We start from the raw sequence: 26,938 nt of genomic DNA, 5'->3' as shown, positions 1-26,938 counted from the left end.
GGGTGGCCCGTCTATATTGGCAGGTCTTGGTTTGAGCATGCATGCCCTGCATAATTTTAAAAAACAAATCCAGTAAATGCAAAATCCTTATGTTAGGCCACTGTGTTAAGGTAAGTTTCTGTCAAGACAAAAGATTTCCTATTTTAGACTACTTGAAGACATTTAAATTATCATAAATTGAAATTAAAAATGTTGCCTCCCAGTTACAAGAGGATATGTTGAATTTATTTTATTTAAGATTTATTTATTTATTTGAGAGAGAGTGAGCAAGCATGTGCATGTATGTGTGTGTGTGGGGGGGGCAGAAGGAGATGGGGAGAGAGAGTCTTAAGCAGACTGCATTGAACACGGAGCCATACACCAGCCTCGATCCCATGACCCTGGAGATCATGACCTGAGCTGAAACCAAGAGTCGGATGCTCAACCAATTGTGCTACCCAGGCGCCCCCGCTGAGTTTATTTTAATAACAATTCCTAATTTGTTGCTAAATGGAAAGAAAATGCTTATGCACAATGAAGGATTACTGACCTTTAAAAAGTTAACATAGAAAAGGAGGTAAACTATAGGAGAAAAACTGAATAGAAGTTAGATAAGGATCTGGTTTCTGTCTTATTTACTGTATCTATCACAAGCATTTTTTGGATAACTTTAAAAAAATTACATAAAAGCAAAATATGCTTACAGGACAACTAAGCTAACAGAAATATACAGAATTAAAGAAGCTAAATCTTTTCTTAAAGCACTACCCTCTCAAAACACCACTAAGAATTGGCATTTATCCTGTTAGAACCTCTTAAGCATTTTAGAAGCTTATATAAAAATGCATACATACTCCACAAATATTTGTAAACATGTTTTATAAAATGGCCTTTTCATTTAACACTGTATCTTAGCAATCTATTCATGTAGGATTTTTACTTTACTTGACCTCAACAGTTGTACAACATTTAGGGTAGAACAATTTATTAAATATTTGCTTATTAATATACATTTAGATTTTTGCATTCTTTTTTGCTATTATAAACAATACTTCAGTGATACTTGGATGCATGTGAAAATTTTTTTATTGGATGGGCACATCAAAGTGGAATTATTGGTCAAATACTCAAAAAAGTTAGTAGATACTTGGATTTTGGTGGATCAAATTGCCATCTAAAAATGCTGGAACTCGGGAGTCCCGGGATCCAGCCCCATGATGGCTCCCTGCTTTGTGGGGAGTCAGCTTCTCCCTCTCACTCTGCCCATCCCCCTCCTTCTCTCTCTCTCTCTCTCTCTCTCTCAAATAAATAAATAAATGAAATCTTTAAAAAAAATGCTGGAACTTTTAACTACCAATGGTTAAAAATGTCTCTTTCTTTGCACACTTGTTTTTGCCAGTCTGATAGGTGAAATGAGGAGCCAAATTTTCATTTAGTCTACATTTTCCTGAGACTGAATTTGAATACCATTAATTGGCCATTTAGAATTCTTCTTCTGGGAACTGTATTCATATCCTTTACCAATTAAAGAAGAAAAAAACCCTAAGTTTTCATTTCTTACTGATTGGTAGGATCTCTCATATACTGTATATGTTAAATTTATGTTGTCAGTATTTTCCTACCTCTCTGTATGTGGTTCACAGTTGTGTTAAATGCAATAATGTAAGCAAAAGTGCTATATTAATACACATTAGTTACAGTAACTCACAAATGTTTGATGAATGACAACTGGATTTAAAAGTTAAGTATTCTTGGGGTGCCTGGGTGGCTCAGTTAAGCATCTGCCTTCGGTTCAGGACATGATCTCAGGGTCCTGGGATCGAGCCCCGCATCGGGCTCCCTGCTCAGCGGGAAGCCTGCTTCTCCCTCTCCCGCTCCCCCTGCTTGTGTTCCCTCTCTCGCTGTGTCTCTCTCTGTCAAATAAATCAATAAAATCTTAAAAAAAAAATTAAGTATTCTTTGATCTTACTCTTTTAGATTTTTTCTGTGCTTGACACTTTAACTAGTCTTTCATAAGGGAAAGAGGAGAGATTTTTTTTGGAGAAGAGCTGCTTTTCCCTCAACTAATTGTTTTGCCATGGTTATTTTTTCATTTTTTATTTAAGTAGGCTCCATGCCCACTTAAGCTCCATGTGAGCTTGATCTCACAACCCTGAGCCTAAATCAAGTCAGATGCTTAACCGACTGAGCCACCCAGGTGCCCAAACCCAATGGGTTTTTATCTTTAATCTTTAGAAACCTAGATTCCCACCACATTATGCCCTCATTCATGAACTTTTTTTCTTTCTTGCTTGTGCTTTTTACTTCCAAATGAAAAAGCAAGAGTTCCAAAATAATACTGAAAAGATTATGGTTGGTCTTACAGCAGAGTCTATGAAAGTGAACAAAGAGAAAGGGCAGACTTTCTTCTGCATTTTCCTCATGATTCAAGTGCCCCCAACATTTCAAGTAAATTCATATTTGATTATTCAAATCATTCATTTATTTATTTAACAAAAATGCCAAGAACTATATTAGGCACTAGACATATAAAGATCAAAAGATACACTCCCTTACTCCCCAAAACATATAGTCTAATGAATGTTGCAGAATATAGAAAATAACAAAAAAGATGGTTTATACTGCTGGTTTGGCCTGGATACAATTTAAATGAATGTTTTATTATACCATCTTAATGAGTACTATACACATTCTACTGCTCTTTTTAATGTTTTTATCTCAAATGCATAAATGAAATTTGGCACAAATCTGTCAGTTTCTGAGAATACTATTCAATGTGACCATTGCTACAGAAAATAAATACTCAGTTTGTTAAAAAAAGGTTAAAACACAAAGAAGGGGATGGGTTACATACACGCAAGGCTGGAGGAGATCACAGAAGAGGCACAAGAGAGATTAGGATGAGGAATTGTGCCCAAGAATCTATCCCTATGCAAGGTGTTAACAAAGTTACAAAGTATGAATACTTTTAAGACAGGTAAACTGGTAGCCTCAGTCCAACTTAGCTTATTTTTTAGCTGTATCAGTAAACATACAGGTGCAAAGTAAAGTTAGAATGATATGTATTCGGGAGGAAGGTACACGGGAACAGAAACCCCCCAAGACTGCTAGATCACTTCTTAATATATTACAATGATAAAGTTGTATTTAAATATAAGCACCTTCGTCCTCTTCTGAAATTCTTGTCCCTTTCCTCATTTCCATCCTTTCTTGAGAATTTCTTTGGTTTTTCAAGATATATATCCATCAACCCTGATTTCGTGATCAATGCTTGGCTTTTCTTCATGCTTCTGAAATATCAACGATGAAGACCCAGCTTTGGAGTAAAGACACATTACCTGTCCTCTGCCCTCCACTGACCGTGTCTTCATGGTTGTTCTCCCTAAGGCAACAGGAGAATCAGGATGGGAGCCGTACAAAGTGTTACCAGTCAGATCAAGTCAGTACCTCTCCTGGTGTTCCCCTCATGAGGTAAGCAGTCAAGGGTATTCTAACAGCTAATGAAGAAAAAGGATGGAATTTTCCTTCTTTATAGCAAGAGAATCATATAAAATATTCTTTACAAAAATCTTTGTTCCCTTCCTTGTAATGTAATCAACAAAAACCAAACAAGGCCTCCAAGCTACATATACAGGTGGCCTTTCTACTTTCTGGAAAATAAACTGCAAAGTTAAAAGCTCTAGACTTCTGGGTAGAAGTCAAGGCAATGAAAAAAATATAAAAAAGATACCTATTAGCACCAAGGGCCAACAAAGAATATTTCTTATGAAATCTGACCTAGAGGTTGTCTAGTTGCACGACTAAAGATCAGAAATGTCATGCAGCCTCTGAACTACTCTAAGTAAGTGCAACTAGCTTATTTTCATCACAGAGTTAAACTTGACTGGAGTAGCTCTACAGTCTCAGGTTCATGTTATAAAATTCCAAAAACCGAAAGTTGAGTTAAAATTTGTTAAATGTGTTAAAAGGATGGAAAACTCACTTTTGTTTCTTTATCATATACTCAGTAGACTGAAAGAATTCTAATAATAAAGCTATCAAGTAGTAATGATTTAGACTTTGATCAACACTTGCCCCCACCAGAATGGGACTAAATATCTCATCAGGTCATTCGTAGAGTGAGGTACTCCTTTTCATTCCCTAAAGTCTTATTATTGGGGAAAGAAGAGGGAATAGGTAAAACCTTTGAGTATGATGTAGAAGATATGCAGTGGTTGGCTTCACTCTATTCCCTTCATGCCTATTTCCTATTGCTGAGAATCCTTACTTAAGGAAGGCAGGAAAGGAAGGAGAAGAGAGATGAGATCTCCCTACTGTAGCAGTAAAGTGCTATTTGTACTTGATTTACAGAAATAAAACTAGTGCTCTATGACTGGAAAGTTACTGTTGCTTTGTATTATAGCCCTTTGTCACCAAGCTGTCCTTCTTCCCTTGAGTCCCTCTATTTTTTCTATTTACTGAATCTGTCCACATTCCTCTCTCACTTTTTCTCTGCAGTATCTATGGATTCTCATGGTTATGCTTTGCTCCACTGGCAGAAATAAGGGCTAAAGTGGCCTTGAAGAACATCAGAAAAAAGTCAAACAGTGCAGATGATGAATGCACTGGGTCTTATTTTTCACCAAATATTCTCTTTAAGAGAATATTGTTTAGAAACTACTTTATGTCAACATGCAGGCCATATCTTTAGAGACTTTACACATATATATTCCATATATGCGAAATACACACACCCTAGTATATGGGAAACATTTCATATCATGGCTTACATTAGAGGGGGCTATCAGTCACTTGTCACTCTAGAGTGAAAGCAAAATGAAGTCATTTTCTGAAATTTGCCATTCACACACTTATCATGCTAAAATTTCTTGAAGCAGTACAGCACAGTGAAAAAAATATTACAATGAGCATTACAGGGATATTAGTGCCAGATAAAGTTGACACAGACATTAAGGAAGCTTTCTAGAAAAAAGTCAGAAGTTCCATTTGACTGGAGTGCTTGGAATGTTTTTCTTCAAAAAGCAAAGTTTAAAACCACAAGATTAGAATTATATTCCTTTCTACATGACTTCAATCACTCTCCTTGGCTCTACAGTGTATAATATTGTTCACTATTTTACTGATTTTCTGTAGATATGGAAGACATAGCAATAATTAGGTAATAAAATGTGAATGCTATAAACATAATTTAAAATGATACTATATGATACTACAACAAAAATTAGGATGTGGAAGAGAGAAGAAAGAGGAATAGATGCACTAATTTCCTCAGATTCTGAAGTGAGGAGAGAGCAGATACTGTCTGTCTACAGCTAGTATTTTAAGAAACAAAACCTATGTATATTATTTGAAGTCCTATAGGTGATCTTTAGCACTAAAACTGATCAAAGTGGCAAGGCAAATAAGGGAGAATGAAGGACAGCATTACTTTTCATTGTGTGCATTCCATTCTATTCTGAGTTTATTTTTCTTTCTTTTGCGTAAATTATTGCTACTAAAAACTAAATGTACTTTTTGTCTACCCTTATTTCTTACAGATGGACAAGAGATCTGGGGGATGGGAGGGAGGCCTGTAATTCTGTCACCCCGCAGCAAACCAGCCCTCTGAATTGTGTCAGTGCTCGAGTGCTGGGCGCCGCTGTGCCTGCAGTGTCTCCTCCTGCTCTAGGGTCAAATGGATGCCTAACCTGTGCCACCTGCCACAGACGAGGACTTTCAGCTTTGTGAGAGGTAAGGTCATCCCATCTGAAACACAGCACAGATTTTAATCTTCCAGTTATTAGATGGATTGATTTTTGCAATCATTAAAACATACTATAAAGGTTTTGAGATTAGAGATTTTTTGGAAGATTTTTTTTTTTTTAAAGATTTTAATTTATTTGACAGAGAGAGACACAGCGAGAGAGGGAACACAAGCAGGGGGAGTGGGAGAGGGAGAAGCAGGCTCCCCGCTGAGCAGGGAGCCCGATGCAGGGCTCGATCCCAGGACCCTGGGATCATGACCTCGGCCAAAGGCAGACACTTAACGACTGAGACACCCAGGCGTCCCTGGAAGATTTCACCTGACTGAAAAACATCACTTTAAAGGAGACGAATTCACACAACTTAGCACCCCCACCTCCTCCCCTCCTCGCCAAAAAAAAAAAAGAACTATGTCCTCTAATCAGTAACATGACCAATAGGATTATAACATGGTGACAGATAATAGATTTTTTTTCTCTAGGTTTTCATGGTGGGCTTGTAATTTGCAAGTAACTTGAATGTTCACTATAAAGTCATTTCTGTCTTGATATTACCTGACTTTTGCTACTTTTATTCTGCTCTTTTCTTTTTGAAAGACAGCTAACTCTTAGAATGCGCCTGTGTTATCCACAGTAGTTTCTGCTGAGTGAGATCAGTTAACATTGTTTTATTTCTGTCTGCACCTGTTCACCAGACTAAAAACCCATGTTGGTAGTGACAGATACAATTTAGTGCAGTTAACAGCTTGTATGATTGGTTTCATGAAGGAGGAATACTTCTCAAGCATATGCCTGGGGCAAATGCTGGGTTCTTTAAGCATTCACATGTTACTTGAATGAAGTTCAATGGAAATGCCACCTATGCAGTGGGAAATCTTACAAGTGCACTAGGCCAAAAAAATATCATTCTGTCCCTTTAACACTTTGCATAATGATTTCAAAGAGATAGGTTAGCAACTGTAAAAAAGTTAAAAATTTTATTTGTACCCAAAGGCTTTTAGGGATATTATATGTAAATAGTAATCAACTGCTTATCTGTTTGTCCATCCGTCCATCCATCCATCACCCATCCATCCAGATATCCACCTACTGACTGAGTACCTGTTATATACCAGGCATTGTTCTAGATGCTGGGGATAGAGTAGTGAATAAATCAAAGTCCCCACTTCATGAACAATGTCCTTTCCACATTTTAATGGAGTTTATACCCTGAAAAGTATAAGTCTTTCAGAACAGTAATTTCATAAAGATAATTTACATCTTAGAAGTTCCTATTGTGTTTGATTTTTGTAAGCTATTGCAAACTTCAACACCAGACTCCGTAACAGTTCAGAATTGTAAGTGCTAACTTGGCCAATGAATAGGAATTGTTTTTTGTGATCATAATTATAATTACTCATGACATTTTCTAACAAAAACATACAATTGCATTCTAAAATTACCAGTTAATGTTCACATACAAGTATCTTATATAAAAATATTTAGATATACCTAAATATATTTAAATAAATAAAGCTTGTGGATTATATTCACCAAATTATTTTAGGTTCAGTCAGAATTTTGGAATCAGTTTTTTTCATCCAGATGTTTAGTTATATTTAGAGAGTACAAGACAGGCTTCACAAGTCATCCTTGAATAAATGAACAAAAACTCAAAAAAGAAAAGAAACAACAGAATTCTACACATACAATTTGATACATGGTACTGCTAAAATTCTTGGGGAGTTTGAGTGTAGAAATATAGTTTTATCTTCCCTCTACAAAGAGGTTGTGTAAGACACCTCCATTATCAATAGACTTACTTATTAAAAATGCAGATTCCTGGACCAGATCCCAGATCTAATGAGTTAAAATTTAAATGGGACTGGGGCCTGATAAAAATCTTTATTTTAGGGAACAGGCCAGTTGTTAGACACTCAAAAGTTGGAGAAGATGAAGCAGTTGTGCCCTTGTGAAGGCTGCTGTTTTGCTATGGCTATACCCATGTAGCATATTTGCTTCTGGATAGAAACTTCTTACGTACGACATAAGAACCGTGTCCATCATAGGGTCAGGGTTTCCACTGACAAAAATGCTTTGTATGAAACCTATCCAAACTTAGAACACAAGGAACATGCCACGTGGCGCGTATGTTCTGCCAGGAAGCCTACTTCACCATCCCAAATGCCTGGCAGTTGTCAGAACTTGCAAGGGGAATTTTGTTTACTTTGTGAAATGCCCAGTAGGTGTTCCAAGGGTCATTTAGGAATACTGTCACACGGACGTTAGGGTAGATACAGTCTTTAACTTACATGTGTCGGTAAAGGGAACATTGTGATCTCAACATTCAGTTTATTTCTATGGTCCATCAATAGGATTCCTTATATTGTGAAATATCAGTAGAAAAAAATGTCTTGTATTATTTAGTACTACTTTTATGTTTTCCTAATTTTTATCCAAGACCAGCTATATGATTATGTATATTATCTGCTCTGAGAGTCTTGACATGACTACTTAGAGTGAAAAAAACATTTTAGATAATACAAAAACTTCAATGAAATAAAAAAATTGCTTCTCAGTATTGTTTAATAAAGGCCAGAGATCTGATAATCAACATAAAAGAAAAAATTCCTAGGGTTAGCTATAGTTTGAACTAATACTTACAAAATTTCAAAATAATGCCTTAATTATTCACATAGAATCATCTCTATTTTAGATATGATTACTCCCTCAACTTCACAACAGATGGTATGACTGTTCAGTAGGGTAGTTTCAGTAGCAGTGAGAGTCTGAGAAAACAATAGGCAGATGCTTCAGAGAGGAGGTGGCAGACGGTAGGGCAGAAATGTGACGGAAGTCAGAAAAGGGGACAGAAGGCAGAAGGGGCAGGCACAAATGGTGACAGAAAAGGCAGTGAGATAAACAAAAGTAAATGTGGCACGAAATAATGTGAGAATGTGGAAGACAGATAAAACTTATAAGTATAATAGGTATAATATTCAGTCATGTTTAATAAAAAGGAAATACAAGTATATATGCATCTATGATAAAAGAAAAATGAACTTCAGTAAATTCTGTAATCTTATAACTTCTTATGAGATGCTTCGATTAATTTATGTATTCATCAGTACACAGGAACGACAGGAAGAAGTCAGAACATAATAAACAGTATCTGTACACTGATATTCCTGTCCCAACAGGACAGTGGATGTAACTGTCCTGACTGCTCTCCTGTGTGTCTAGGAAAGGTGCCATAAAACGAACAGGTGTTTGGGTTTGATGGGCTCCATGACTCAGTTTCACAGGGGCTGTGCTGTTTACTGGTAGCTAGAGCAATCACTTCCTAAACCTCACGGTGTGAAGCCTGACACAGCAGTTCTTTCTCACACTCCTTCCTTACACTGTGATGAATGCTTTTATCTCAGGGTCAGCGGCCCTTCTTAGCCCCGAGGGCCACCTGTGGCCCTTGGGATGCCTGAGGCCAAAGGAAGAGACAGTAGAAGAGAAAGAAGGACTAAGAAAAGACTATTTTTAAGGGAAGGAGAGGGAAAGGGCAGGACGGGGAAGAACGGGAGAGGGAAGCTGGGAGGAAGGCAGTTCTTTGGGTGGGAAGGAGGAGGATCAAGTCTGACCATCAAATGCCTCACCAGGGCCGGCCAGCAGACTGCACCACAGACCACCTTCCTCTTCACTCAGCAGCTCTTTGGCATTTGGTTTAAAAATACACATTTATCCAGGGGATTCCCAGAGAGGCAGCCGGACTCCACCACCCCTTGAAATCGTGATCCTCTCATCACTTAACCCGGCCAGTTGTGTTATTCCCAGACTGCTCTGCGGTTCCCTCCCACTCCCCACCCTTCCATTTTTCTCTTTCCGCTCCCCCACTCTGGTGGTTCCCCAGGAACTAGTGCTTTATGGTCAACGAACTTTTCCACTTTTAACCTTTTGTGGAAATACTGTGCTCTACTTCCGTGCTGTAATTAGAACCCGGCTGTCCTTTGAGGACACTGCTTTCTTGCACTATGAGTACTGGTGTCCTCTGGTCCCCGAGGCGGGCTTCAGATCACTATTTCTCATTTTTGTAAAAATTTCCATTCTTTTGGGCCTCATGAAACCCAGTTATCCCCCAATTCTAGTCTTCGCTGTCATCATTTACTGAACACTACCTTTCATTCACGGAAGAATTTTGGTGCCTAACTCTGTATCTCAACTCCAGACAGGATACACTGTCTGTCTCCTTGGACAATCGCTCCAACATTCAAGCCTTACTACTTCATCTTCTACCACCTTGTCTCCTCCACCTCACTTGGTCACCTGCTTCTGCAGTCTCATCTGGAGTACTGAACAGCGGTCCTTTCTGAAATGAGTAAGAGAGCCCATCCTCTGACAAGGACACCTACCCTTATAGCTTATTTGCTCAGTAGCCCAACCTCTCCCTGTTATCTGAATGAGATCTCTATTTTCTCTATGTCAACCCTCTGTCTTTTCAAGAAACTTACACTGCAGATTATCCCTTCTCTTTCCTATATCTTCAAACTATCCTTCTTTGGCAGGGATTAAACATACTCAAGAATCTTTATCATAAAAAAAAGCCCCTAACACAAACAAACCCCCCCAAACCAAAAACCAAAAAACCCCATAAACCCCCCTTCTGCACTTTGTATCTCTTGCTGGTTATAATTCTCTTTTCTACTTCACAGCTAAATTTATAAAATGGTCGGGCGTTTTCTCTACTTATTCACTTCTTGTTCACTCTTCAATCCCTCCCAATCTGCCTTTTGCCTCTAAATGTCCATGGAAAGAGCTCTTCTGAAGTTTATTAATAACCTCCATTAGCCAAACTGGTCCACAGTGTCACTGAGCCACCTCCGCATCACTGGATGTGGCTGATAACTGCCTCCTGACTGAAGTGGTTCTCCTGTGGCCTCTCCTCGACTGCCGACGCCTCCAGCTGTTCCTTCCTGGTCTCCTTTTCAGCTTCTCCCCCTCTGTTCAAACTTTAAAGAGCTCTGAGGTCCGAGGGGACCTGGTCTGAAGCTAACTTGTGTCTCTCCCCAGGTAATTTCATTCACTCTCATGGCTTCACACATCATTATGCCAGTGACTCTGAATTTCAGAGCAATGCTTTGCTATTTTGATGTCCTAGGCATTTCAAACACAGTATGTTTAAATGTACTTTTCTTCCAAATACCTTCTATCAGTAACTGTACTATTATCCACCTAATTTTTCACATCACATCAGAAACCAGGGGGAACCCCTCCAAAATCACCATCAATCCCTTCAGCATTCTGTCTTACTAATCAACCTTCAAATACCTCATGACTATAACCGCTTCTTTCTATCTCTACTACACTGACCTAATCAAAGCCACCATCACTACTGTGGCCTCCTGATCTGCTCTCTCCAAAGTTTTTCTGTTTTTTTCTATTCCTGATAATCTAATTTCCACAGTGCAAAAAAGGGATCTTTTAAAGATTCAAATCTAATCATGATACTTATCTGCATATAACATATAATGCCTTTCGGTTTATAGGAAAAGAAAATTCTCCAATCTTCAGATGGCCCTTCAGCAACTGGCCCCTCTTTGGTTTCCAGACTCATTTCATTCACTTGTACTTTTTGCCTTCTACACTGCGGCCACTGAGTTCCACTGAGTTCTTCCTTGTCTCAGACATTTCTACGTAGTCTTTGTTTGTTTCTGTCTGGCAGCCTCCTCCCCACAAGATCACGTCTCTCTTCGCCCCAGCCTGGTGAATTCATTCATTCTTTAGGCATCTACTTAATGTCATTCCTTCAGAGGAGCTAGGTTTGATTTTTCTTTTGGAGGGCTTACAACAATTACAACATATTAATTATTTGTATAATGTCTGTTGCCACCTGCCCCAACTCAAATTCTGTCCCCCCGTTGCCAAACTGTAAAATCCCCAAGGACAGCAATCATGTCTGTTTTATTCAGGAGTGTTTGTTGTATCTGTGAGGTCCAGCACACTGCCTGGCACACACTATGTGTCCAATAAACCGGTATGGAACGAGTGAATGAATGAAATTCATTCCAACTTAGGGATTCTGTTTATCTCAACACACTAGAAAGCAATGTTATTTGATATTTTCAGGTTTTACTCAAATAACGGTAGGAATAAATAGCAATCAGACATACTTTAATTCAACCACACTTTTGTCAGGAGAGGGAGCCCTAACTCCTGATAGTTTCAACGTGTAGTTAATTTTCCTCAAAAAATATAATCCTTAAAAATAAGGATTTTTAACTCTCAATTACTCCTTCAGGCCTATATTCTCTACTACAATCACATATTGATTTGTCCTTTGTCTAAGTTTGGTTAGGAAGGAAAAAAAAGCATGTTTAAGGAAGGCAAAGAACAAAAAAGTCTAATAAAGGTTTTTCATTAGATAAATGCCCCTTAGACGAAGTCCAATTACGGATCCTGTTTGGATTTCAAATTCTAGTCACTTTCTTGGAATTCAGAATGAAGCACGGGAAAAAATTAGGAAAATAAAGCCAAGTTTTGGCTCTACCATGAAATACCAATGTGTCAACTGAAAGTACACTACACCTCCTTCCGTGATAGTCTCCATTAACTTCATAAGCACTCTATTTTTTCCTCCAATTAGGTTGGGCTCATCCCTTTTTCCTGCTATCTAGGCGAATGAGAGAATGAGGAAGAAGCTTGAAGTAAACTGCTAATTTAACCAGAGCTCTATGTGAGTACACAGAAAAATTATCAAATTTGATGGAGAACTGAAATTCTAAGATGTTACTTTTCTGCCACAATGGACCTGACTATGGCCAGCCATGTTTGAAAAAGTCTTCTTGCCTTCCTCCCACATAGAAAGTGTAGATGGTAAAGCTGAGGCTTTCAGGCAGTGTTCCTACAGACAGAAACAGTGGCTTCTACATATTCACCGTGCTGGCCTTGTTCTGATTTTGATGGTCTCACAGTCAGATACTGATTCCTACTACATTGCTCTGATGACGCTTCCACATGTCCTTAATCTACTTTACCTTCACAGGGATGTCTTCTTCCTGGCTGGCTTTCTCTGAGGTGAAGACATACGAGATCTCTTTGTGAGATGTGGTCTGGCGGCAGATGGCACACTTAATGGAGCTTCTATGTGACCCCACACTATACTGCTCAATAATAATTGAAATGCACTCATTACAGAAACAGTGTCCACAGGTCAGTACTGCCCACTGAAAAAGAAAACACACAGAATATACCTCAGTGAGGTGCTATCAAAGATGCCTTCTAATCTATAAATATATTAAAAAGAAAAGGGAGTCATAATTTCACTTCCTATATGTTTTAGGACATTAACACTCTTTAAGTCATAAAAACTATGTTGTAAAAATTAACTATTTTTTAGTTCAACCAGAGTACGCTTTCATAGTCTTTAGTTCTACTCACTCTAATTGTGAGCATAACAGTCAGCCACCCTTATTTTGTAAGAAGCTGGTGTTCTCATTTCAGTATTTAGGAAAAATGCAAATTACTCCTTTAGTACTGCAACAGCAGATAGAATAGAGGAACTGAGAACAACATTAATTTGGAGATAATATCATCCTCCGTATATTCTATATAACTCATTAAATGGATTTACATCTTCACATGTTACAGTATTTATCATATAGAAAATTAGATGGGCTAGTATCTCAGGCTTATTTTAAAAGCAGTTCTAGATATATTTAAAAAAACCCAAGTAAGTAAAAAGACATTTATGAAAACCCCTTTGTCCGATATATTTCAAGAAAAATACAATAGTTCTCTCTGACTCTTGGAGTATACTGTGGAGACTCCCTGATTTTGGCAATGATGGGTGCGGAAGAGTATTGGTTTTAGGTGAGGTATCAGTTCTAAAAGCTATGGCATCTTATGCAAATTATTTAACTTTTTCACCTGGTAGACAACAACAAAAATTGAGTGGTATTTTGAGTGACTAGGTTCCTAAGCACTAAACTGTATTTTTCTAGGATTCAGACATGTATGGACGTGCACAGAAAGAAGGTGCATGGCTGGGCCCACCTGGGGTGCTTTGCAGGACAGACTAAGAAGTCCCTTTGAAAAGAACTCACAATAAGGGAGGAGAAAAATGAGGTATATAAACTTGGTTTGAAAATAATTTTTGAGAAGGGGGAGGGGCTGTTTGGGGTTTTACTGGCTGATGCTGTTCATACTGTTGTCTAGCCATACATCTTCTCTCTTGTGTCAGTCCTCAGGAGTTGAGGCTGCAGTAAAATTAAAGAGCTGTTTCACTAACAATTTTCTTTTTTTAAAAGATTTGTCTATTTATTTTAGAGGGGGCAGGAGGAGAGGGTGCCAAGCAGACTCGGTGCTAAGCTCGATCCCATGACCCCGAGATCTTAACCTGAGCTGAAACCAAGAGTCGGTCGCTTAACCGACTGAGCCACCCACGTGCCCCTCACTAGCATTTCTGTAAACACAGAAGCATTTTTCTGTACCCTGTGTACCTTTAGTGCCCGTAGGGACGAAGGGCACTTCCTTTACTTGAGAGAACTTTTGTGGCTCGTGAGAGCTCAGAATGGACAAGCTGAAAAGCAGGTGGCATCTACACCTGCAATTCAGGAGAAATCAGACACTTGGCACCAGAGCCTCAGGAGTGACTAGAAGTTAACTGAAGCAGCCCAAAGAAGCCCAAATGGCAATGCCTCCAGGGACGTTAGCCAGTATATGAGTTATGTCTGATGGATCCTCTAAATTAGGAGGGGAAGAGGAGAACTGGGAAGATAAAAAGGATCTAAAGTTCCTACAGGCTGTGGTGAGGAACAGAATTTAAAAAGTGAAGTACTGTTGCCCTTATTGTAATCTAGTATGTTCTCCTAAGTGAAGGAAATATAGGTTATACTAAAATTAAATGAAATAATGTATATGAAAGAACTTTAAAAACTGGAAACATTTAAGACGCAAACAAAATTTCTGATTCATCCAGTTGTGTGAATCTCACTGAAACTAAAAGTAAAAAAAGACACTACTTACCTCATGATCCTTTCCATTTTTATCACGTCTTTTACATTTTTACCAGTGACTTTTCTCAGAAATCACCAGTCTCTGTACATTATTATTCTGCCTAGTTTCCAAAGTAACATTGATGCATTTAAGATTTATTATCAATAAAATGTCCTCTAAATCCCACTTTCTCCATAAATTGTGGAAACTAAAAGGTACTTTCTTTCTGATTATTGCTGGTCAGAATGTGGGGCTCATATATTTAACTTTTTACTCTTGGTTCCATAGAAAACAACAGCCAAGAACACTTTTAGTCACTTCAAATTTTGAGAAGCAGTTAATATTCTGATATTGTATATATTGATTTATCATACAAAGTAGAAATTTGTAGTTTCAAAAATCACAGTTGGTAGGATAAAAGAATCTCTTTGAGGAGAACTAATATGGTACCATTAAGTTTATAGAAATTTGTACACCAATATTTGAAAGATTTATTCTTGTTAAAATGGCCTTGTAAAAATCATATCTAAATTCCCCCAGGATTGATATTATTTATTTTTTAAAGGCTGGTTATTAAATATTAATAATCCCAAGTAAGAGCTATGTTACTATACACCTTTGTAATACCTTAAGTAAATCTATGTATGCTTTATTATATTTCTGTACAATTACCAAATAAACATGTTAAACTGACAAAGTCAAATTACTTAGACTTGATCTTGTGACTGGAAACAATAAGCAGAACTATGCATCTTTAATGAAAAATGTAGGGTTATTCTAGAAATATGTTTTCACCTATCACTTAAGGAGGAACACTGCTCAAACATATGTGGCACTAAGCCTCTCACCTAACCTTTGGCCCTATTTTTAAGGTGGAGGTCATTTCTGCCTTGCATATAAAATTGTCATGAGAGAAAAAGAGAGCTATGATAGGTAAATGCCTTTGAAAAGTGTAAAGTGTTTTATAAATTCACATGCTATTAATTATTATATCACCTGTTTTCCCAGCTGCCGAGCGCAGATTGGACAAGGTTCTGGATTAATACCTCCTGATGTTTTATCTTGAGACTGTTCAAAAAAATAATTAAAAAAGAGATTAGTTGCATTTTAAAACCTGATATGCATTTTATAACTCATTTATAAAAGTAAATGCTGCAACTGCTATTTAAATAAATTTGATAATTAAGATTTCCCTTTGGCCCAAAGAACCTCCTTTAATATTTGTTACAGTGTGAGTCTACTGGGAAGGAATTCTTTAAGTTCCTTAAACCTAAAAACATCTTAATTTCACTTTTAAAAATAGCATTTTAAAGATGTTCCACTGTTACCTGGTTACACAGCATAAAGCTATTGAAACCTGGTTAACAGTGGAATGCCATCTTTAAAATGCTAAAGCAAACAGTTTCTCTGTGTAGTTAACAAGGAGAAGGTATACAGTCACCAGTTTTTTTGTCCCAATTCTAGTTGCTTAAATTTTTTTTCATGATTTTTGGTTTCTTGCAGTTTATGATATTCATAGATATTTTTGAAAAATTTCATTTTTATTCTGTTTGGGGCTCTCTGACCTTCTTGAATCTATAAGACGTTATGTTACGGTCTTTCATCAGTTTTGGAAAACTCTCAGCCCTTATCTCTTCAAGTTGCTCTGGTACCATTTACCTTTTTCTCCTGGAACTTCAATTACATGTATGCCAATCATAGGGCTGTGTCCCACATCTCTTTCACTTTATCCTGCTCTTTATTTTTATGTATATGCTTCTTCAAACTGGGTATTTATTGTGGAACCATACTTGAATTCACTACTTCTGTCATTTTCTGTGTCTAGTCACCATCCAACCAGTTTTTAATTTCAGATACTGGATTTTGCCTTTCCAAAATGTCCACTTGATTCTACTGTATACATTCCAATTCATTTTATCTATGTTGTCCGCCTTTCCTCTCTTTAATGTATGAATCATAATTACTTTAAAGTCCTTTCCTGCTATGTCCGCAATCTGGATTATTTGTAGATCTGCTTTGATTGTTCATTTTTTCCCTTTTAATTACTGGTCACATTTTCCTGCCTTGCACATTTCTTGTGATTTCTTATTGTATGCTACACTTAGTCTGTTTATACAACAAACTGCAGAGACAAAATTAGATGTTATTTTCTTTCACAGAGGATTACCCCTACCCTGGCAGGCAGTTAGGTTGAGGGGTGAGTGGCTGATGACCTCAATCCAATAAAAAACGGAGCTGGTTTGGGGGATGGGTTTTAAGGTGGGTTCAAAATCAAGCCACTGTGGTTTCAAATGTCTCAAGGGTAAGACCTGTTATGTGTTTGTTGTTGGCCCCTTGCTCTCTTGGGGAGGAACTGTCTCCTAAGTGCTGCTGAAACTAAGATTTCACTCTGTATTTCTAGTATAGGCCCAGCTGTCATGCAACCGTATCACTTAGCAAATAAGTAAAGTTTGTTGTGCATCTGAAGCTCCTCAAAGTTCCAAAATGTAATACTAACTCACCTGGCCATCAAAAGTTCTACTGATTTCTCTTTCTCCTGTTTGAGTCCCTCTACAATACTGACCTTAATCTCAGCCTATATCCAGATACTGCAAATGTTTTCAGGCAAGACAATGGCCAGCAATCTCAGCTCATCTAGAAAGAGCTCTTCCCTCCCTGGAATGTCATTTCACCTCAACCTTTTTGCTTCCACAAGTCTCCACTGTCTTTAAAAATAAGATGTTAATAAGGTAATGGCAAGTCATCACTGCTATTCCCATACAGAAGTAGCAGTCCCCAGACTATGAAAGATCTCATGTGGTTGCTTAGTATTCAGAAAATTTCTTCTGAAGAACTTTTTTTTAACTGAGATATAATCGACACATATTAATTTCAGGTACAACATAGTGATTCAATATATGTTTACTGGAGACTTTCCTTATACTTTGAAATCTTCCTGGACATTTACCAGTTTTTTTGTTACTTGATAATGAAAATTGCTGACCAACAATCTAACATGTTCATCTTTAAATTTCTTCAGAACTCTTGAATGTATGCCATTCTGTTATTTTAAGTGATTAATTAAGTTCTTGAGGCCAAGGACCAAGTCTGTCTCTCTCAAACTCCAACTATAATGCATATCCGTCACAGGTGCTCAATAAGTATCTGCTGACTGCCAGAATATGTAAAAATTTGTTTTGCTTATTATTTTTTATTTAACTAAACACAGTCACATAAAATTTATAATTTTATTTTTGTTATTTTTCTCAACTTTCTAACATGAGCATTCTATTTCATTTATTTCCTGAAGACACCATTTACAATATTTATATCATAATCTCACTGTAACAATAATCCATGACTTCACATGTAAACATTGTACTTTTTGTTGGACACTTAGTCTTCTATTTTATTACTATTATAAATAAGACTGCAATAACTATCCTTATATCTAATTCACTCCCCAAATTTCTATTTACTTAGAATATTCAGGAACAGTTCTAAGAATTACTGAGTCAAAGGATATGAATTCTCTGAAATTGTTAATTCATGTTAAAGTATTTTCAAGAAAGGGCTATATAAATTTATATTCCTATTGGTAATACATCAAATATCCATTCAGTGACCTTTCACCCCTGTGGAGTGTTATTTTAAAAATCTCTGCCTACTTGTTAGCAGGAAATGGTATCAGCTTAATTTGATTTTCCTTATGTTTTTTTCTTTTATTATTAGCTGAATTTAATTTTCTAGGCAGATTATATATCCCTAGAATTTTAATTTTTTAAGAACTGATTCAACAAATACAGGATATCAATTTAAATCCTATAACAAACAATTAACTATCTCTTAATTTTGACTTTCACATTTAAAGTATAGAAATCTAACATTTAAAAAGCTCACATTCAGGAATATCAAGAAATTTTTTCCAAACATTATTTCTCTAATGCTAGAATTTTGTGAGACTGACTTTTAGAAGTTTTCCCCCGTCTAGGGGCACCCGGGTGGCTCAGTCAGTTAAGTGTCATAGTACTGATTTCAGCTCAGGTCACGACTGCAGGCCGTGAAGTGGCAGGGCTCTGTGCTCAGTGTGGAGTCTGCTTGACTCTCTGTCCCTTCCCCCATGTGCTCACTCGTGTGCTCTCTCTTCAATAAATAAATAAATCTTAAAAAAAAAAAGAAAAAAAGGTTCCCCACATCGTTTCCTCCTGCCCGTATCATACTAGTAGTCATCACAGTAATATCAGTAACAATATGGTATTAGTAGCAAAGACCTAGAAAGTGCTTAGTAAGTCAGGAACTGCTCTAGCACTTCACATATATTAATCCGTACAGTCCTCGAGAGAGCCGTACAAGATCATGTTGTTATTCTTATTTATTTTACAGATGAGGCAAAGAGAGGTAAATAACTTGAATAAAGTCCCATATGTAGAAAAGAGTGGTGTCAAGATCCAAACCTGAACTGCCTGGGTCCCAAGACTGTCTTCTCAACTACCACGCTATTTTACTTACAATGAACATCTAACTTCTCATTTTATCATCACTGGGATTTACTGATTCACTTAAATGTATTTTGTATCAGTTACAGCAGCAACTCTAGTCTACTGCTTTCCTTCATTTGTCCTATCCAAGAATCTATTATATCTCTTTCTGATAAAGTACTGCCAACAGCCATTTATCCTTGCAATAAAATGGAACTACATTCATCAATGTCCAATATAATACATTGCTCACAACTCAGAAAATGTATTTTGAATTACATTAAATAATTTATCATTACATCTTCAGATTTAGTAGACTTCCGAACGTTTTATAGTTCCAAATAACAAATTTAAAAAAATCATGTATGTATTAATGAATGCATGTATATGTATATATAAACTAATGCATTTTTTGCCCAGAGGTGGCAATACTTCCACCATTCAAGGTTTTGAACGACAGTCTGTTTATATTGTTTTATACTCTAGAGTATACACCCTTTACATAATCTGTGTAACTTATATTTTCTATAGGTATCACCTATTGTGATCTGTGTAGTTACTGTAAACAGAACTAGTGTTCTGACTGATATAATTAACACAAACAAAAGATTGAAGAAAACATTGTACCACTAATTATGTGACTAACAGATTAAATGGAAGGAGTCACAAAGGTTTATTGATATACAGCATGGGAAAAAGTAGCATCTTTTAAACACAATACCTTCTCCAAGTTAGTTAGGTAAAGAAGCTGCCCAAGTTTTTTCTGAAGCTGTGAAGTAGCAACAGCTTTATCATTTAGTAGTTTTATGCGATTTTGTTCTACCTAAAAAATAAAACAACACAACTTTTTATTCTCTCTCTTAGAAAGATGGTAAAATTATATTAAACATGTAAAATTCTTCCTCAATAATTTAACCGTGTCCTATTTTAAGAAAACCCATTGACATGTGAAAACTCAAATTTGCAAAATGGATAGTAGGTATTTTAAAAGGAAACATATACCCACATGGCTCTATAGAAGATAAAACTCAATACAAAATTCTTTTAAATAGGAAGTTTCCCTATACACTTGAAATTGGATAAAAATAAACCCAAATTCTACTTATGTACATTTTCAGTAATATATCCATGGGATAAAGAAAAACTAAATGATCTGATTTTATAAGCACTCTCCCTTCACATGCACACACTCACACTCACACCTACACCCACACCCCTTCCCTCCTCTGCCCAGTAGAAAACAGTAGACAGAAGATTATAAAACGAGGAATTTGGTTACATAGGAAAAAATTACTGAAAATTCATACTTTAAAAGTTGAGCTGGTATAAAATGAGTATTTTTAAATTTTTCTAAGGTAAAGTTTCCAAGCTTTATAAGAAAGAAAAAGATTTAAAAGTTAAAACACACAGAGGCGCCTGAGTGGCTCAGTCGGTTAGGCGTTCGACTCTTGATCTCAGTTCAGGTCTTGATCTAGGGGTCATGAGTTCAAGCCCCTGTGCTGGGCTCCATGCATGGAGCCTACTTAAACAAAACAAAACAAGAACAAAAAAATCCTCACATACAAGGAATAAAACTATAAAGGAAATTATATTTTAATATGGGAGATAAAAAGTTGGGAGAGTCATTTTTTCATCCTGGGATATAAAGAGGGATTTATTAGAAGATAAGTTGTCAATATCTGTTCATCAGTAGCAAAGAAAAAGTGCAAAAGAAAAGTTTTTGATTGTTCTTAGGGAAGGAGCTTGTAAGGACATATGTCTAAAAACTGACTGAGACCCCCTTTAGATTTTGGCATACAGAAGGTGCTCAGAAACATATGAATATGCAACTTGAAGAGAAACAAATGAACCAAACAGTGAATTCTATGCATGTATTAGATATGACATTGTTCATCCTTGTCCATTTTGACGTATAAAACCGAACACTTTTATATGGCTTAAACTAAGAGCAGAGATTAATAAGTACATTCTTATGAAGAAATCACTGTCTTGACTTTTTTATGGACCTTGGATTTTTGTGACACCTATTGGCTATGTTTTTTGTGATTTACTTGCAAATTACCTCATGTGGTTCAATGATATGCAGAACAGGTGGACTGGGCTTTGGCTCCTTAGGATGACGCACTCTTAGTCGTTCTGTAGCCATTGCAAGTTCATCAATAGCAGACACACGATTCCTCAGAGCCATCCAATACTCATGAAGCAACTAGGAAAACAGAAAACACAAAGACAGTGGTAATTAATGCACAGAATTAAAACGGTTAAAACCACCAAAATGTGTCATGATCAAAAGTCTTCAGTGAGGTCTAAGATATACACATTTTTTTCAGTAAGTGTCTAAGACACAAGCAATTTTTGGGCCATTTTTCTAGGATGAGGATGTAAGACTGAATAACCTCTACAGGCCACTGCAGAATATTGCACCTTTAGATTCTTAGAACAGAACACCTGAAGATATTTTGGCGGGACCACAGATCTTTTTATTTATTTATTTATTTAATTATGTTATGTTAATCACCATACATTACATCATTAGTTTTTGATGTAGTGTTCCATGATTCATTATTTGCATATAACACCCAGTGCTCCCTGCAGAACGTGCCCTCTTTAATACCCATCAGGCTAACCCATCTCCCCACCCCCCTCCCCTCTAGAACCCTCAGTTTGTTTTTCAGAGTCCATCGTCTCTCATGGTTCATCTCCCCCTCCAATTTCCTCCCCTTCATCCTTCCCCTCCTGCTATCTTTTTTTTTTATAACATATAATATATTATTTGTTTCAGAGGTACAGATCTGTGATTCAACAGTCTTGCACAATTCACAGCGCTCACCATAGCACGTACCCTCCCCAATGTCTATCACCCAGCCACCCCATCCCTCCCACCCCCCACCACTCCAGCAACCCTCAGTTTGTTTCCTGAGATTAAGAATTCCTCATATCAGTGAGGTCATATGATACATGGGAACCACAAATCTTTATAGGTCAATATTAGCCTGGTGGAATCTCTGCTTTGTTTTTTTAAGAAATATTTTTTATTATAAAATATTTCACATTTTCAAAATAATATGTATATATGATAATGAAGAATACTAAAATATAAAACTGAGTACTCAACATCCAGTTTAAGGGAACAATACCAATGCCTTGGAAAGTCTGTGTTCCTGGCTCAACTGCATCCCTCTTTCCTCACACATTCTTCCTTCAACCCCCTACAATGGACTAATAACTATTCTGAATTGGACTTATTCTGTATTTTTCAATTGAGTTATACTAATCTACACATTCTTAATAATTTGGTTATATATGTTTCTGAAATTTATGGAAATATTATCAGTCAGTATAAAATCTTTGATATGTTTTCTTCACTAACTTTATGCTCTGAGGTAGACCCCAACTGATGTGTGTAACAGTGGCTTGTTAATTTGCATTGCTGTTTAAGAGTTTAGTCTGCAATGTTACAGAGAAAAAAATTCACAAAGATCTGAGAAAACTTCATGATAGGCAATCCTGAGACATAGTATGTCGTCAAAATATGCCCAGAGGATAAATGCAGGGGCAACTGGACACTGTATATAGTACTGTCTTCCAATCACTTGCTGTAATTATACGTAAATGTGCATCTGCATTTAGAATAATGTGAGAAGAAAAAAATTATTATGAATCAGTGATTTCAACTACAAAAGTATTATTCCCCAATTTATCAAACATACGAAATGATATTATAGATAGCATATTTTCTTTTTCTGGATAGAAATTTTTATTTTACTTTGAAAGTCAAGAACTTCAGATTTTTAAAAGATATAAATGGAATTACAATATTATAAATAAAACAGTTCTTTCATTTCCTCACCCATTCCACCTGCAAAACAAGATAATGGATAATAAATCCAAATATAAAGAATAATTCAAAATTAATGAATTTTGGAATCTCAATCAAGTACAAAGTTGTGATATGATAAAATTATCAAAATATAAATATAAAGGGCTACTTTCTACTCCATTAACTGCAATGGTTTCCAGCTTTGTAGGTTGAGAAATATTTACTATGTTCTCCAATCTTCAAAGTTATTGATGTTCGGTTGTTATTCACAGAACAAAAGTAAAAAAAAACACAACAAAAACAAAACTAACTTCACAGAACTGCAGTGTAAGATCAAGCTAAGAATAGAATGAAACATTTTTACAGCTAAATAAAAGGCATATCAATTTCATTTTAATAATGACTTCCTTTCAGTAATTTTATAGAAGTTCCTTATTTGTTCAGCATTATTGGATTTATTATTCTTCATTAAAATCATTACATTTTAGGGAAACAGAAATTATGATATGCCAAGTCTCTAAAGCAGATTTTTAAAAACCCTGAAAAGAGCAAAGTAAAGCAATAATTAAAATATAAACAAGAAAAATTTTTTATATTGGAAAAAAAACTTGAAATACTGTACCTTATATTCCTTTTTCCATGCTTCAAAAAGGTCCATTGAAGTACTTCCTTCATCAATGAATTCAACATCAAATCTGTGTGACTTTGCAAATGATAGCAATGCTTTCATAGATCGCTCTGTCTCACTTACTGCCCACAGACCCCGGCTAGTGGTCGGTATTCGATCATCCACCAGTCCTTCTTCATCTTCTATCATCTCCTCAAATATTGCAGTCTGGCCTTTGACTCTGAAAACATATGAGAGCAAAACAACAGTAACTACTGTCAGTGGGTTAACAAGCATTGTAAAAGTCCTATTGGCAGAGCCAAGAGAGAAGCAAGGTCAATAACTTTTCATCAACAACCTTCAATATCACGTCTACAAGATCATGCTTGCAAGTCTTTGGAAAACTACAGTAATTCTAAAAATGCTGGAGGCATTATAAATTTGTCCAGTATCTTGACAGCAGTGTGACATAAAAAATGGCTATACATTTTTATGCTAAAATCTAGCTCTGAGAATTACCATAATACAAAACACAAACTACCACCACCACCAACAACCAGGCAAATTAGATGATCTCAAAGTACACTGTCAATCTCCTTTTTTTCAAGGCAATCAGAACTTGGCCTTTTCTCAATTTGTTTGTAAAATAGGAGTAATTTTGCTAATACCACAACCATTATGCACTCACTCCTTGATACAGGATGAGAACTTCCAATTTGTGTTGGAGAAAGTATATTAATAATGAAAGCTAATCTTTTACAGAACACTTACTATGTATCATGCACTATGTTAAGCAATTATGTGCATTTTAAAATCTAATATTCATAAAAAACTCAATGAGGTAAGTGTTGTTTTATTTTCATTTCACAAATGAGGATACTGAGGCTTAACAGAGGCAATCTGCCCGCAATAGTGGGCAGGGATTTGAGTTGAAATGTGTTGGACTTCAAAGTCTATCACTCCCCTAAACTGTCCCTTCATGACACATTACTAGATGACATGAGCATTTGGGGTAACTTCTGTATAAGTGAAACTGGAAGATGTTAAATGATCACATGCCAAAGTTCACTGAATTGATGTAATTAAAGAAAAAACACAGGAAGGTTACTGTGAGGAAAATACAGTCTTATAAATCAAAACACCAAGTTTTGTAAACATTTCATTCTCCTGATGATAATCAATCAGAGAACTCACGTGTGGGAAAACAGCTTTGATTCATACTCTGTGAATAATTCATCAGCCTTACAAAAGACACAGCTGAAAAGGAAAGAAATGATCAGAGAAATATTTACAAACATAACTACCAATCAGGTAATTTCTAAAAGAGGCTTAGTATTTTATACTTCACCTTTTCTTTATAACACATATGCCATTTAAGAAAAAAAATACACAGTTTTCAGTATGTGGTCCTTGAGAGTTTTTTAAAAGTTAGATTAATAATGTATTTCTTTCCACTTCTGTGAGAATTTAAATTAAAAAACTTTTATTAGATGAGTCACTGTTTCTTCTCTCAGAAGAAATCTAGCTTGAATGGAATGACTCCATTTCATTGCATGACTTCTATTACCTACCAGTTGAGAGGAAGTCTGGTTGGTCGGAGGTGGCAGATTGTTGCCGATTCAATAACATTACGAGATGGAGGTCCCTCCAGGTTTTTTACAGCCTCTCTTACTAGCTTCTGGAATTTATTTAGCTCTTCCATTTGGGTAGTAAGTAAGAACTGAAGACCTCTGCAGTCATGGAACCTAATTCCCATCAGCAGCATCACACACAGCACAAAGAAAAGAAGAGTAGGTCAATTTCCTCAAGTTCAGAAAATGGTTACCAAATAAAACATTCAAGAAAATGTGCAACAATTTTACCTAGCCTACATTGAGTGAATTTACTTAGTAGTATGCTCAATCTACTACTAGACAATGTATAATAACATTGGGTTATTTACTATAAAAGATATCAAAATTTTGATAGTCTGTCCCTAGGAACTGAAACAGAGTCTGCAGAATCTGTCTCTGTCTCAGATGTCTTTGAAAGACCAAGATTGCCACATTCTTTCTTTTTTAATGCTGATTGACTACAAATGTCCCTCCTGAAATCCTTGCTTTATATGGAGAGGTGACTGCAGAATGAAAAATGAAGAGAAAAACTGAGAAGAAAGAAGAAAAATAGCCGAGAGTTATATTGCTTGCTGCAAAGAGTTTATAAATACATACATACATATATATAATGTGTGTGTACATGTATACTATTACATATATTTTATAATACATATATTATTTACATGTATATACATTTTACTAAGCATTTATTTTACAATGCCAGGCACTTTGCCAAGCTCTTTTCCTGTATAATCTCAACAGATACTACTGTGCTCATGTCATGGATGAAGCTTAATGAATTAAAATAATTTAAGTTACAAAGGTATCATGTAGCAGAGTTAGGAGTTAAATCCAACCACAATACTTTTTTTTTTTTTTTTAAAGATTTTGTTTCTTTATTTGACAGAAAGAGAGAGAGAGAGCACACAAGCATGGCAGGTGGCAGGCAGAGGGAGAGGGAGAAGCAGGTTCCTTGCCGAGAGGGGAGCCAGATGCGGGGCTTGATCTTAGGACCCTGGGATCATGACCTGAACTGAAGGCAGATGCTTAACCGACCGAGCCACTCAGACGCCCCTCAAACACAATACTCTTAACTCTTTTAATAAGCTGATTGAAATGTGCCAAGGAAAGAAATGTACGGGTGTACATGAATGGGTTTATGAAATGAGAAAGAAAACCTAAGACTAGTAAGAAATTAGAAAATGGGAAATGGAGTTATTGGGTTCTCCTTCCTAAAATGCCATACGCTCATTTCTCCAAATTGTTCAAAAGAGTCCACTCTCCTTCCTGAAGGCTTCCCAGTATTTTACAACACTAATCCGTTTCTTTCTGTCCGTAGAGTTCATTGAAAATATTATTCATTTTAGTACTTTGTCATGCTGAAGTGTTTATACATACTTATATTTCTCAGATTGTTCATGGGTTTGTCTACTCATTAAGCTAATTTTTATTTTTTAAATTTTTTTTTATTTATTTGACAGAGAGAGAAACAGCTAGAGAGGGAACACAAGCAGGGGGAGTGGGAGAGGGAGAAGCAGACTTCCCACTGAGCAGGGAGCCCGATGCAGGGTTCGATCCCAGGACCGTGGGATCATGACCCGAGCCGAAGGCAGACGCTTAACAACTGAGCCACCCAGGCACCCCTCATTAAGCTAATTTTTAGAAGGTAAGAATTAGACCATATCTTTAAAAAAATATGTAAGAGACATAGAATAGCTGCTCAATAATTTCTAAAAGAATTTGTATGGGGATACAAGAACACAGGTTAGCTATCAGTA

At 36.5% G+C, this 26,938-nt stretch overlaps 1 protein-coding gene across 10 annotated transcripts in view; it reads right to left on the bottom strand.

The window, feature by feature from the left end:
• The window catches only part of SHPRH (SNF2 histone linker PHD RING helicase), an 89,557-nt gene that overhangs the window by 14,613 nt on the left and 48,006 nt on the right, over window positions 1–26,938 (bottom strand). For 7 of the 10 annotated variants that reach the window (XR_003521348.1, XM_027601574.1, XM_027601572.2 and 4 more), the window contains 7 exons: window positions 25,137–25,310; window positions 24,760–24,822; window positions 23,581–23,806; window positions 21,201–21,344; window positions 19,860–19,961; window positions 15,678–15,749; window positions 12,722–12,910 (listed from right to left, as the gene is read on the bottom strand). Coding sequence is in view for 8 of the 10 variants with exons in the window: in XM_027601574.1 (XP_027457375.1) it covers window positions 12,722–12,910; window positions 15,678–15,749; window positions 19,860–19,961; window positions 21,201–21,344; window positions 23,581–23,806; window positions 24,760–24,822; window positions 25,137–25,310 (970 nt within the window). In the remaining 2 variants the exon portion in view is untranslated. Of the gene's footprint in view, window positions 1–3,140; window positions 3,362–12,721; window positions 12,911–15,677; window positions 15,750–19,859; window positions 19,962–21,200; window positions 21,345–23,580; window positions 23,807–24,759; window positions 24,823–25,136; window positions 25,311–26,938 lie in introns of those variants that run through there. The other 3 variants (XR_003521347.1, XM_027601577.1, XM_027601576.2) reach the window with 3 other exon arrangements.

Source organism: Zalophus californianus, chromosome 7 (assembly GCF_009762305.2).
Source record: "Zalophus californianus isolate mZalCal1 chromosome 7, mZalCal1.pri.v2, whole genome shotgun sequence".
In the NCBI taxonomy this organism is placed as follows: domain Eukaryota; kingdom Metazoa; phylum Chordata; class Mammalia; order Carnivora; family Otariidae; genus Zalophus; species Zalophus californianus.
This window is presented reverse-complemented; position numbering and strand designations above follow the sequence as displayed.